The sequence below is a fragment of the Orcinus orca genome, chromosome 3, assembly GCF_937001465.1.
Source record: "Orcinus orca chromosome 3, mOrcOrc1.1, whole genome shotgun sequence".
Classification (NCBI taxonomy): Eukaryota; Metazoa; Chordata; class Mammalia; order Artiodactyla; family Delphinidae; genus Orcinus; species Orcinus orca.
Genome location: NC_064561.1, coordinates 19515713 through 19527608, shown reverse-complemented (window position 1 = coordinate 19527608; position 11896 = coordinate 19515713). Strand labels below are relative to the sequence as shown.

Below are 11896 nucleotides of genomic sequence, written 5' to 3'. Positions count from 1 at the left end.
AAGTCAAGGTTCCAAGTACCAACTTTGAAGGGGCCTCTGGTGGCGGCCTAGCTCTTGGTATGTGGAGTGCACACCGCTGCTTCTATTGACTTGAGGGAAATGGGGTAGGGAGAGGGCCTTACCTAGGTCTTCCAGCTGGTGAGCGGCCATTGCAGTTTGGAGAGGAAGCCAGCTGAAGATGAAGAAGCTGGAGGTGAGAGGTTGGGGCCTGAGGTGCTCCAGGCTTTCTTGTGGGTGGTGGGGGGAGATAGGTATTAGTGTGCAGAAGCCACAGCCCAGCTCTGGGCAGGTGTGCGAGGGTAAATGAGTGCCAGGTAGCCGGGTGGGTCCAGACCTCCCACCAGACTCCCCTTAGGCTAGGTAGGAACTTCTTGGTTAGGGTTCAACCCACCCTAAAGTTCTTACCACAGTGGATGCTTGGCAGAGAAAACTCCCAGAATTCACTTCTTAACAAGCCTTGCCCAAGTTCACCTCCTCCATCCAGCCCTATGGTAAGAGCTGGGGGACCCAGATGGAAATGAGGCCCCTGCCAGCTTCGAGCTCTGTCTGGTAGGCAAGCAGACGTGGGGACAGTGGGACCCAGTGTGATCAGCACTGTAGCAGAGATGATGCTGGGACTGGGGGCCAACACCAAACAGGGGAGGCCCCTTGCCACAAAGGTGTCAAGTGGTACCCTCCAGGATACAGAATCAGATGTTCCCAGGGGAGGAGACGGATGGTCTAGCGCCTCTAGTGGTTTAGGATGGCTGAACGTGGGGTAGTGGCTGGAGCGGAGGTCAGCGAGACTCTGCCATCCTGGGCTTTGAAAGCTGTGTTAAGATGCGGGGTCTCATCTGGAGGGTGGGGCAGTCCTGAAGGGTTGTAGGTGGTTGTGTCAGGGTGTCTCCCTAGCATGTACAAAAGCACCCCATGTTTCCTTTGGGTAGACTCCCCTCAGTCCTTTTGGTTTATATGAGACTGGGCTTGCACCCCCTGCATACACATACACCCAGAGCATGTGACCCAGGTTGGGCTGTTAGGAATCTTTGGTTGCAAGTGACAGAGCTGTCCTATAGCTAACTTAGAAAGTGTTAAAGGGATATGGAGGGGCTTCCCTGGTGGTGCAGTGGTTAAGAATCCGCCTACCAATGCAGGAAACACGGATTCGAGCCCTGGTCTGGGAACATCCCACATGCCGCAGAGCAACTGAGCCTGTGCTCTAGAGCCTGCAAGCTACAACTACTGAGCCCGCGTGCCACAATTACTGAAGCCCGTGAGCCTAGAGCCCATGCTCCGCAGCAAGAGAAGCCACCACAATGAGAAGTTCATGCACCACAATGAAAAGTAGCCCACGCTCGCCTCAACTAGAGAAAAGCCCGCGCACAGCAACGATGACCCAATGCAGCCAAAAGTTAATTAATTAAAAAAAAAAAGATATGGAGGAGCTGAGTGGGGAAGAATCAGAACTGAGGCAGCTCATCAAGGCACAACCTCCAGAAGCAATATGCTACAGCCATGTTTATGTCTCTGCACCACTGAGCTCCAGATCCAAGGAATCCAAATGACCAGGCTGGGAACCTGCCCACTGTACATCGGGGGCAACTAATGGGGTGAAATGAGTCCCCCAATGAAATCAGGGTGCTCAAAGAAAAGGTAACATACTGGGTGGCTGAACACATATCCCTTCCCCCATACCTCGATTGGATCACCTATGGGCACTTGGCCAAAATGAATCCAGAAAGAACCTAGGGGGTTGCTAGAACTGTTGGGGAAGAATTGGGGTTCTCAGTTCCTCCGGGGATGGGTGACTTGTGCCTAGAGCTATGGGGTCATCCTCGCCACCATTTGGCGGCAAATTTGCTTGAAAATAATGCAAACAGAAGAGAACCGAGTGGAGAGAACAGATAAATGCCTCATTCCATTGCTGGAACACAATTGTGATCACAGCTAAAATCTACCCCTGGACTTCGCAGTTACATGTGCCAAATGCCTTTGAGCTCAAGCCTATTTGTTTTGAGGTTCTGTCACTTGGAACTCAAAATGCCCCAGCCAACATGATGGTGGAGGATGTTTTAGAAGACCACCCTAAGCATGGTGGAGAATTTGGACTGGAAACAAAGAACCCAATTAAGAGGCTGATGGACAGTCAGGTTCAGACTCAGCCTAGGTAGCGGGGCCCTCACTAGAGCTCACCTCTGTTCCCTGGGGATGAGCAGGGTCCATGAAAGCCAGGGCTATGGATCCAGCACTAGGTTTTCCCTGTGCTACTTCTTACTAGACATGTGATAGTGTGTGCTGGGAACACAGTGGGAAGGGCCGTGAGTTGGGAGTGGGCTATGTATTTGTGAGTTGGAGCCACATTGGGGTGCCTGCCTGCTCCAGCCCCTGCCCACTGCGTGTGTGCGGTGCCCGTCAGGATGTGGCCAGGGCCTGGACATGTGTGCGTTCTCCGGGTGGAGGTAGGTAGGTAGGTAGGTTCGTTCTCCATCTCAGCTCCTTGGCTGAGCATCCTGTGTGCTCAGCCGACGACGGTGTGCACCGGGTCTGCTAGCGTCTGCCGGGTCCGGACAGCCTGTTGCCAGGAGCTGTGCGGCGTGGCGTGGGCATTCCCTGTGCAGGGTGAACCCGGCGCCCTGCCTGCCGAGTCTCGGTGCGGCAGGTGGGTGCCGGGTCCTCAGCCTTTCGCTCCCGGGACAGCATCCTCGGCGGCGACTGACTGGGGGTGGGGGCCCTCTGCCGGCGGCCGCGCGCGCGCGCACGCCGAGCTCGGTACGCGCCGTGTACGCGCCCGTGCGCGCGCCCCGCGGCTCCAGCCCAGCTCTCGGAGCCGCCTTCGCTGCCACAGTCCGTTCCCTGGGGCCGCCGCCGCCTCCCCCGGGTCGCGGGCTCTGTCCGCGGGGCCCGTGCCGCTCGCCCCGAGCCAGGAGGACGAGCTCGAGGATGATGCCTGGGCCCGTGAGTACCGCGGTGGCGGGCCGGTCGGGTCCGGAGCGCGGGCGGAAGATGATCCCGGGGCTAAGCCCCTCCCCGCGGGCGGCTCCGCGCCCTGGCCCCGGGTCGCCGCCCCGGACCCCCGCCCCGGCCGGCCCCTCCCCCAGCCCACACCGGAGGAAGGGAGGGAGGCAGGGAGAGAGAGGGAAGGCGCCAGTGAGCCAAGAAGCGGGAGCAGGGCGCAAGCCGCCGCCGGTTCGCTTGGAAACGGTTGCCACAGCAACCGGGTTGCGCTCCCCGGCAACGCGGCTGCAGGGCGGCGACCCCCTATCCCCGCCCCCACGAGGGGCCGAAGCCCCGGGGGACTCTCCCTCTCGCGGTGGGGGGAACTTCGACCCTCTGGCCCGTCTGGGTGTTCCTGCCTCCACAGCCGTCGAGGGTGGGGGTGGGGGGCGAGCGGCCCCGTGGGCAGGAGCTGGCTCCCACGTGGCTGCAGTCGTCGCAGCAGGGCTCCTGGGGTGGCAGCAAACGTGGGGGCGGGCCAGCCCCTGGGCCAGCCACGGGAGGAGGAGGCATGGGTCCGGGGTCTGTGCCCGTCATCCCAAACCCAAACCCCACCACCACCACCCCCCGCCAGCGAAATGGCCTGACCCGAGTTGGGTGCCCCAAAGGTGATGGTCCCTACCAGGGGAGATGAAAGACGCTCGCATCCCTCCTCCTCACGGCCAGAGCATGTGCCAAACCGTGGCTTGGGCCCGCGGTGGGTCTCTGCTCCTCTTCTCAAGCCACCATTCTCCGGGAAGGGGTGGAAGGAGCGTGGGCAGTAGCAGAGGAAAGGACACTGCTGACCCAGGGAAGCTGAATCCCAGGCCAAATAGAAGCACCCGACCCCCTGTCTGGATCACAAGTGTCCCTTTCTTGTCTGAGCACAAAGCCCAGACTGTGCTGGGTGGCATGCAGGTTGGCCGGCAGGCAGGCCAGCGCCACATGGAGATGTCCTATCTTCCAGGGGAGCTCCTCTGAGAGAATGGCCGCTGAGTCAGAGGAAATGACCTCTGGCTCCCCTCCCAACCTCCCCTCAGTGGATAGCTTGCTGGGGGAGAGAAATGGCCCTCCTGCCATCTCTCCCGGGCCTGACTCAGCAGATGCCAGCCCCAACCGCAGGCCTTGGACCCAACATCCCAGTGACCACAACCACCCTTGGGTTTCCTTTCCCATCCAGGGAGGTCTCCTGGGTACCAGAGGTGACCATTACCTGGGCATGTGAGGCCTTGACATAGATGCCCTTAGATGGGTGGTATCCTAAGTCAGGCCTGAGTCTCCCACAGGCAGGAGTGCCTTTGGAATTACTCACAGGCTCCTTTCATTCTGTTCCTGCTGTGTGAGACCTGTGCTGAGCACTCTGCATCCATGGTCTCCTAGTCCTTACAACATTGTGCAAGGTAAGTTTATTATCCCCATTTTAGAGATGATGACTCCAAGGCTCAGGGAGGTAAAATGACTTGCCCAAGGTTGCACAACTAATAAGTGGTGGAGCTAGGTTTCCAGTGCAGGTTTCTCTGCTGGCATGGCGCCTCTTTGCTATGGTATTGCTACATACTATCTCTTGTGAGCCAGGCAGAAAAGAACTGTAGAGCCTTCTAGAGGAGCATTCTTAACCTTCTTCTGCATTCCTCCAGTGAGGAAATTCCCTATGTCTTTTAGGCCTTGGCACACCTTTCCTTCTTCCAGCAAAATCAGCCAGATTCTTGCCCCCAGATGCTCTGTAGGACCGTGCTATGGCTGGGTTGCCTCCTTTCCTCCCTCCTTCCATTTTCTCTCTCTGAGGGAAGCTGAGCAGTGAGGGCTACCTCAGTCCCCTGGGAAACCCCCAAGGCCCTATTCCTTGGTTTGTGGGCTCTGTGGCCTGGTCAGCTTGCAGCCCTGGCTGTAGCAGAAGGAATTTAGCAATGATGGGCCCATGCACTGCTGGCCCCTGTGGGTGCTCAGTCTAGCTCAGGGGTTAGAAACCCAAATGCCTCCAAGGCCCAGGTGGACTAGGGCACTAATCAGCTGCAGTCTGTGTCACCATCTGAGAATGTGGACTTGGTATGACAAGGTTGTCCAGTTTTCAAGTTGACCCAGAAATGTATGTAAAATCTCCTGGTTTTTAAATCTTGGCAACTAATCATATTTTTAAAAAATGATTATGGGCCAACAAAACATGTCCATGAACTGTGTCAAGGCTGAGAGTCACAAGGCTGAGATCTCTAGTCCAAGGGAAAGTGATGGCAATTTTTGCTAGACCATCTCCAGGCTTGTGTAGATGTAGTTCCATGGGCCAGTTTCCACAGTTGAGCCTCTTGAGGCTGCAAGGTGCTGGCATTTGGTTTGTCAAGTGCAGCTGTATATGCTGGTGTATTTTCACATCCCCCATCAGTTCTGCTCCTACCTTGGCACTGCCAGGCAGGTCTCATCGTCTCTGTCATACAGGTGAAGAAACTTCAGCTCAGGCATGGGAATAGCTGGGATGGGATTACACAGCCTGGGCAGGGTATAAGCAGGATTTGAACCCAGGGCTCCCTGCTCAGTGCTCTGCGTGTTCACCAGGCTGCCCCTCAAAAGAGGGTACAATCACCTCCGCTCCCCCCCCCCACAACCCCCGAGGTGTGGCCAACTCCCTTGGAGGGGCAGATCTGAGTACAGTAGACACCAACCCACTAGGGCCCCAATCTCTGTTGTCCTGTTTGCAGTTTCGCAAGCCCTGGGTTCCTGGCATTGTGCTGAGGTTGGATCACAGAGATGCTGCCTGCAGGTGAGGGTGTCAAGCCAGTACCTTGGCCTCGCTGGAAATGAGGTTCTGGCCAGCTCCGCGCCTGGCCGACTGTGGCAGCTGGGACAGTTGCCATCATCTCTCTCTGGTTTCAGTTCATTTGTCTTGGTGTGGGAGGAGTGTAAAAATGTCACCAATGCCTCCCTAAAATGGCCTTCCTGCCAGGACAGTGGGCTTTACAGTCCCCTGGATTTCATAAGCCCACAGGCTATGTGGGCCTGTACTGGCCCCAGCTCCCTGCCTGTAGAGTGGGGATGGCAGCAGCTCCCTCCTCGCTGAGGTAATGAATCTAGAGAGGTTAGCAGGGGGCTTGGCACGTGCAGGGCACGCAGGACAGGTGAGCGGTCACCTTTCCTACCCCACCCTCATTCCACACACCATACTCTCCTCCTTCTCTCCTCTGTCCCCCGGCCTGAATGCCTATTCCTTCACTTGACCAGCAACTCTGGTGTCACATCCACGGCTTCCCCTTGTGACCCAGAGCCCCTGTTGCCTGGGATTCCTTCTTTCCACTCCAGAGCCCCTGGTACACATCGCCACGTAGACTTTTCCTTTTATTCACATAGACGTATGCATCCTCAGCTTGCTTACAAACCTCCCTGTGAGGGCTGAGAGCTGCTTTCTCAGTGACATTTTGGTGAATGGCCAACATTTCCCAGGAATGAACTAGATGCAGACCTAGCTCTTGAGGTATTCCTTGTCAGACAGCTAAAAGACCAAACAGGTAACTGGACACCTCCAGTTACTCCTTCAACAAGTGGTTTTTGAGCTACCGTATGCCAGATGATCAAGGCAGATGCAGCCCTCGTGTTGGACACAGGCCACTACAGAACACTGTGATTGATATCGTTGGACTTCTCATCCAGCCCTGCAGGGTGAGGTAGCTGGAGGCTGACACGTCCAGGGAGGTAACAGGTGAGGCTGAGGAGCACGCGCTGGGGCGAGAGCAGCGAGGCTGTGTAGCAGCTGGGTTCAGGAGCAGGCCAGGGGGAAATGGACAGTGTGGAGAGTGGTAGGCCAGGCAGAAGCACAGCGTGGAAGTAGAGAGAGTGGTGGCAAGCACGGTAATGGGGGCCCAGGTGAGAGATGACAGTGACCTGACCCAGCCAGCTGCGGTGGGGGGACAAAAGGAAGTGGACAGATGAAGACACACTATACTGAGGGTTAAAAACAACAGGATTTGGCAGATGGTGAAAACGGTGGGCCCTTTGCTGAGATAAAAGAGCCAGCAGCAGATCTTTGGGGTCTAAGGTTAGGGGGCCGGGGTTCTCCATACAGAGGAGTAATGTGGGAGGTGCCCACAGCAGTGCACCAGGCCCTAGAGTAAGAGATCTGTGTGACCTTGGGGGTCATTTAATCTCTCTGAGCCAAGTGTTCTCATCTGTCCAATGGGCAGAATGCTCACCTAGTTTATAGGGTGACTGAGAACTCTCTGTGGCATCCAGCCCGTGGGCACACACCTCTGCACCCCCAGCTCTGAAACTGTGGACAGCAGTGCTCATGTTTGTTGGGCATCTCCAAGCCCTTTGTATGGATTAGCTCACTCTTCTCCACGGCCACTGACGAGGAAACTGAGACAACATGTCACCCTCCAGCTCTCACTCCCATCCCCTGCTGTGCTCCCAGTGAGTGTGTGGCCTAAGAAAACACTACAAAGTGATATACTCACAAACTCCACAAATAAACCAAGATGGAATCCTGAAAAACGTCCAAATAACCCGCAAAAAGGTAAGAAAAGAGAATAAGGAAACAAACAGAAAACAAATCATAAAACGGTAGACTTAAGGATGAGTCTGGCCAAAGGCTCCGCTCCCAGCACACAGTTGGAGTTGGTATTTACTAGGGACCAGGCATGCGTCTGAAGGGGATGGGGAAGGTGAGTGGCTGTGAGCAAGAGGCAGGGTCTGAGTTTGAAGGGCGCCCCAGACCCGGACAGGAGCATGCACAGGTGTGAAGGGATAAAGGAACAGCCCTTTGGAAAGGCTTTGAGAAGCTTGGCTTGGTCAGGAAGAGCACTTGGAAAAGCCTGAATTAATTCCTTGACATTTATATATTGGGCAACTACTGTGGATTAGATGAGATATTACTGAGCAACTCCTATGGACCAGCCCTGTGTGGGGGTCAGAGGGCCAGCTCAGCTGTGAGACCTTAAGCAGACTTCCTCTCTCAGACCCACAGAGGCCAAGTCTGTAAAATTCAGCAATAGTTCCTGCCTCTCAGCTGGAGTTTAGCTAAATTAGAAATAAAAATACCCACCAAGGCTTGTCTACTGTGTGTCAGGCCTTGTTCTGGGCCCCTTTCACACAGAATCTTATGTGATCTTCAACACTGCCTTCTCACTGGGGGTCATGCCCATTTGATAGATGAGACAGGCTGAGAGGCGACAGTGGCACCCAGTGGGTCTTGGGTGTGGCCTGTCCCAATCCTCCTAATGCCCAGCTAGCTGAGCTGGACCCCTCAGGGCACAGTCCCTGTCCTTTGTTCCTTGTTAACCCTAGAGCTGCCATTCCATCTCTCCTTCACCCTGTAGCCTTTCCCACTGTTGGGCTGAGGACTGGTTGCCAGAAGCACCAAGTTTTGGTGGGAAGGAGTAGGAAGGCATGTTTTGGCTACAGGCTGGCCAGCCTGGCCAGTGTCCCCACGACTGCCAAATCTCCTGTACTGAGTGCTCACGTGCATTTATTTACATCTCACTCATCACTTAGGGGAAAGTGTTTCAACACAGACTTTGGATTCACACTCAGGCTAAATCCTAGCTCTTCCCCTTATTAGCTGTGTGACCCAGGGCAAGTCACTTCCTTCTCTAAGACTGTCTCATCCATCAAATGGGCATGACCCCCAGTGAGAAGGTGGTGTTGAAGATTGCATTAGATTACTCTGCATGGAAGGGGCCTAGAATGAGGCTTCACACAGTAGACAATCCTTGGCAGGTATTTTTATTTCTAATTCCGCTAAACTCCATCACCTCCAGCCCCAGAAGTGCTTTCCTGACCCAGAGCTGTTCCTACTTTGCAGGCCAAGGAGCCCCCTAGTTAGGGCCAGCTTCCTCAGAGCACTCCTGAAAATTCCTGTGGGCTCAGGAAAAGGAGAATAACAGATTTAATTAACTCCCAGTGACTGGCAGCATCGTGTTTTTATCTGGGCTGCGTCACCATGGCAGCCTCATGGTGGGGTTGTCGAGGGGGCGGGTGGAGCTATTGTTCCTGCCATTGTGTGTTCTGGAACACAGGCCCAGGAGAAAGGGACTGGCACGGGCACCAATGGCACAAAGCAGTCACGGAGTCAGAAAGGAGCCATCTGGGGGAGAAGTGTGGGGTGGCCTGTGTGGCCTGGCTTCCCCCCAGCTTGCTCTCAGACCAGTCTAAGTCAACTTAATGTGGGGTCCCCAGCTTGGGGCTCAGGCTCACTGTGGCCCCCAGAGCTGAATGCATGTGTGCCTTGGTTGGGCATGCTGAGGATGGGGGGTCCATGGGGCTCCTGGAAGAGACCCACAAAGTAGCTCAAGCAGCAGCACTTTCCCACCCCAGGCTAGGGTTTTGTGGCCAGGCTTGGGTTCAAATTATGGAACCGTCAACTGCCATCCACACAGCTAATTGTGTAAAATCTGTAAAACAGGAATAATTTGTTACCCCAAAGGGTTGTATGTGAAAGCCCCTGGGTATAAGGCAGTCAGGAAGGGGTCATTCCTGTTCTGAGGGGGTGGTGAACAGTCGCCTGTCCCTCCTCAGTTAGGGCTCCCTCCTACATACCTCTTAGGATGCAAGGTTCCCCTCTCAACCCTGGCTGTGAAGAGGAAATGGAACTAGAGGTGCCCATCTGGAGTGATGTGGAACCAGGTGGTACCGATTACTTGAGCTAATTTTCCTACCCTCTGCAGAGAGGGAAAGGAATTGGGGGAAGAGACATGGCGGCCTGGAGCTAGAAGGGCAGGGCCAAGTGGGGCTGCGCATGGGTAGGAGGCTGAGGAAGCGGAGACGGAGCTGGGATTCAGCGAGCGGAGGCGCCTAGAGTAAAGGAAAAGAGGGAACGGCCCACGCTCGGCGGCGCGTTGGGCTCAGACAAAGGCTGGTAGCACGCAGTAGCCGCGGGAACCACCCGCCCGATCGCCCCCTACAAGAGCTGAGACAAGCAGGAAGCCGCGGTGCGGTCCGGAATGTTACACGCTTTGGACATCCAGGGTTGGGAGCGGATACAAGGCCTAGGGCGCCAGGGGCTGCCAGGTGTGTATGCATAGGGCTGAAGCTGGGCACCGGCGGGCTGCTTGTGGGGCCTAGGAGGTGGACCACCTTTTCTCCGCCGCAAAACAACTGCGCCATGGCTCCCCTTCGGCGCCCTGGGAGTCTGCCTATGGGCCTCTCGAGCCCTTTCGGAGCTGGGGTACCCTGCACCCCGGGGATGCGGATGGCGAATCTCCGTTCGCACTGAGGTCGAACCTGGCATTCGCGCGCCCCCTGCTGGCCTGCCTGGAGTCACCTCGGCTGGGAGGCGGCGGCGGCCGGGTCTCAGATACGGGAAAGCCCTACGGGGGAAACCTCTGAGCGTGACGTCATCCAGGTGACGTCACCGGGCCCCCGCGGAGTGCGGAGGTTCCGTAGAGGAGGCTTCCCCGGGATTGCGCAGGGCACCGGCGCGGGCAGGGAAGTCGTCCGGGGCTACAGCACGCCTTCACCGCGCCCTGTGTCTGTCCCACAGGTCCCGCGCGGCCCCGGGTGAGGCCCGCCAGCGTGCCTGTCGGCGCCATGGGAAGGAGCGGGCGCCGCTGCTGCTGCCCCCTGCGTGCGCGCGCACGACTTGAACCCAGCTGCGGGCAGCCCCCGGCCGCGGGTCCCCGAGTGACGCTGGAGGCATCTGGGAGCTTGGCGCGGGCCCGGGGCCACGTCGAGGAGCCCATTGTCCAGTGAAACAGCCGAGGACCCGCCGCCCGCGCCGCCGCCATGGTTATGTCCCAGGGCACCTACACGTTCCTCACGTGCTTTGCCGGTTTCTGGCTCATCTGGGGTCTCATCGTCCTACTCTGCTGCTTCTGCAGCTTCCTGCGCCGCCGCCTCAAACGGCGCCAGGAGGAGCGGCTGCGTGAGCAGAATCTGCGCGCGCTTGAGCTGGAGCCCCTTGAGCTCGAGGGCAGCCAGGCCGGGAGCCCCCCCGGCCTGGCGCCCCCGCCACCACCTCACCGCGGCCGTCTCGAGGCGCCGGCGCATGCCCACCAGCACGTGCACGTGCACCCGATGCTGCACCACGGGCCCGCGCAGCCGCACGCGCACCCGCACGCACACCACCACGCGCTTCCGCACCCACCGCCGCAGCACCTATCAGTACCGCCGCGGCCGTGGAGCTACCCGCGCCAAGGTAAGTACCGACCTCCGCCAGAGGGCAGCCTGGGTCACTAGGGTGGGCGAGGCCTCGTCAGGGGGCGGGCTCGCTGCTTACCCGCGGGGCTTCCACAGGACAGCCTCCTTGAGAAGCTAGGAGGGAGCGGGCTGGGTCTGGGGTTGGCGGCTGGCCAAGGCCTCTGCGGGAGGCTGAGGACGGAGAGCCTCACGTCCTCGGACCGCTTCCCACTTCGCAGCGGAATCGGACACGTCCAAGCCACCGTGCTACGAAGAGGCGGTGCTGATGGCCGAGCCGCCGCCGCCCTACAGCGAGGTGCTCACGGACACGCGCGGCCTGTATCGGAAGATTGTCACGCCCTTTCTGAGCCGCCGCGACAGCGCGGAGAAACAGGAGCAGCCGCCGCCCAGCTACAAGCCGCTCTTCCTGGACCGGGGCTACACGTCGGCGCTGCACCTGCCCAGTGCCCCGCGGCCCGCGCCGCCCTGCCCTGCGCTCTGCCTGCAGGCGGACCGCAGCCGTCGGGTCTTCCCCAGCTGGACCGATTCAGAGCTCAGCAGCCGAGAGCCACTGGAGCACGGAGCTTGGCGCCTGCCGGTCTCCATCCCCTTGTTCGGGAGGACTACAGCCGTATAGAGGGCGCCCGGCCTCCCGGGCCCCACCCGCGGACTCCTGGCCTGATTGCGGGGCTTTTTAAACGCTTCCCTTGGACTGCGGAGGTGGGGGTGGGGGGCGGGGCGGGAGGGAGGGATTTCTTACCCCGTTTGTTACATTTTGAGGATAATAAAGGTGTGTGATCTGGTTTGGTACAAGCGGAGGGGGCACCCACTGCTTGCACCCAAGGTT

At 58.0% G+C, this 11896-nt stretch overlaps 1 protein-coding gene across 4 annotated transcripts; it reads left to right on the top strand.

Annotated features, from left to right (window-relative positions):
- Positions 1 to 360: 360 nt before the first annotated feature.
- Positions 361 to 11862, top strand: PRR7 (proline rich 7, synaptic). 4 transcript variants are annotated; one of them, XM_033414928.2, is made up of 4 exons: positions 2943 to 4352; positions 5643 to 5704; positions 10415 to 11068; positions 11289 to 11862. In XM_033414928.2, the coding sequence occupies exons 3-4, from the start codon at positions 10657 to 10659 to the stop codon at positions 11684 to 11686; spliced, it is 810 nt and encodes a 269-aa protein (XP_033270819.1). In that variant the 5' UTR covers positions 2943 to 4352; positions 5643 to 5704; positions 10415 to 10656; the 3' UTR covers positions 11687 to 11862. The 4 variants fall into 4 exon arrangements, with proteins under 4 accessions (XP_004284850.1, XP_049564180.1, XP_033270819.1 ...); XM_004284802.3 differs by lacking the exons at positions 2943 to 4352; positions 5643 to 5704 and adding an exon at positions 361 to 2934; XM_049708223.1 differs by lacking the exon at positions 2943 to 4352 and adding an exon at positions 361 to 2934 and having other exon boundaries at positions 5643 to 11068.
- The last annotated feature ends 34 nt before the right edge of the window (positions 11863 to 11896 follow it).

Bases quoted from the DNA above. Each gene is read 5' to 3' on its own strand.
- PRR7 (XM_004284802.3), top strand. From the start codon at position 10,657: ATGGTTATGTCCCAGGGCACCTACACGTTCCTCACGTGCTTTGCCGGT. The intron at 11,069-11,288 runs GTAAGTACCGAC...CCCACTTCGCAG, and splicing joins GTGGAGCTACCCGCGCCAAG to CGGAATCGGACACGTCCAAG.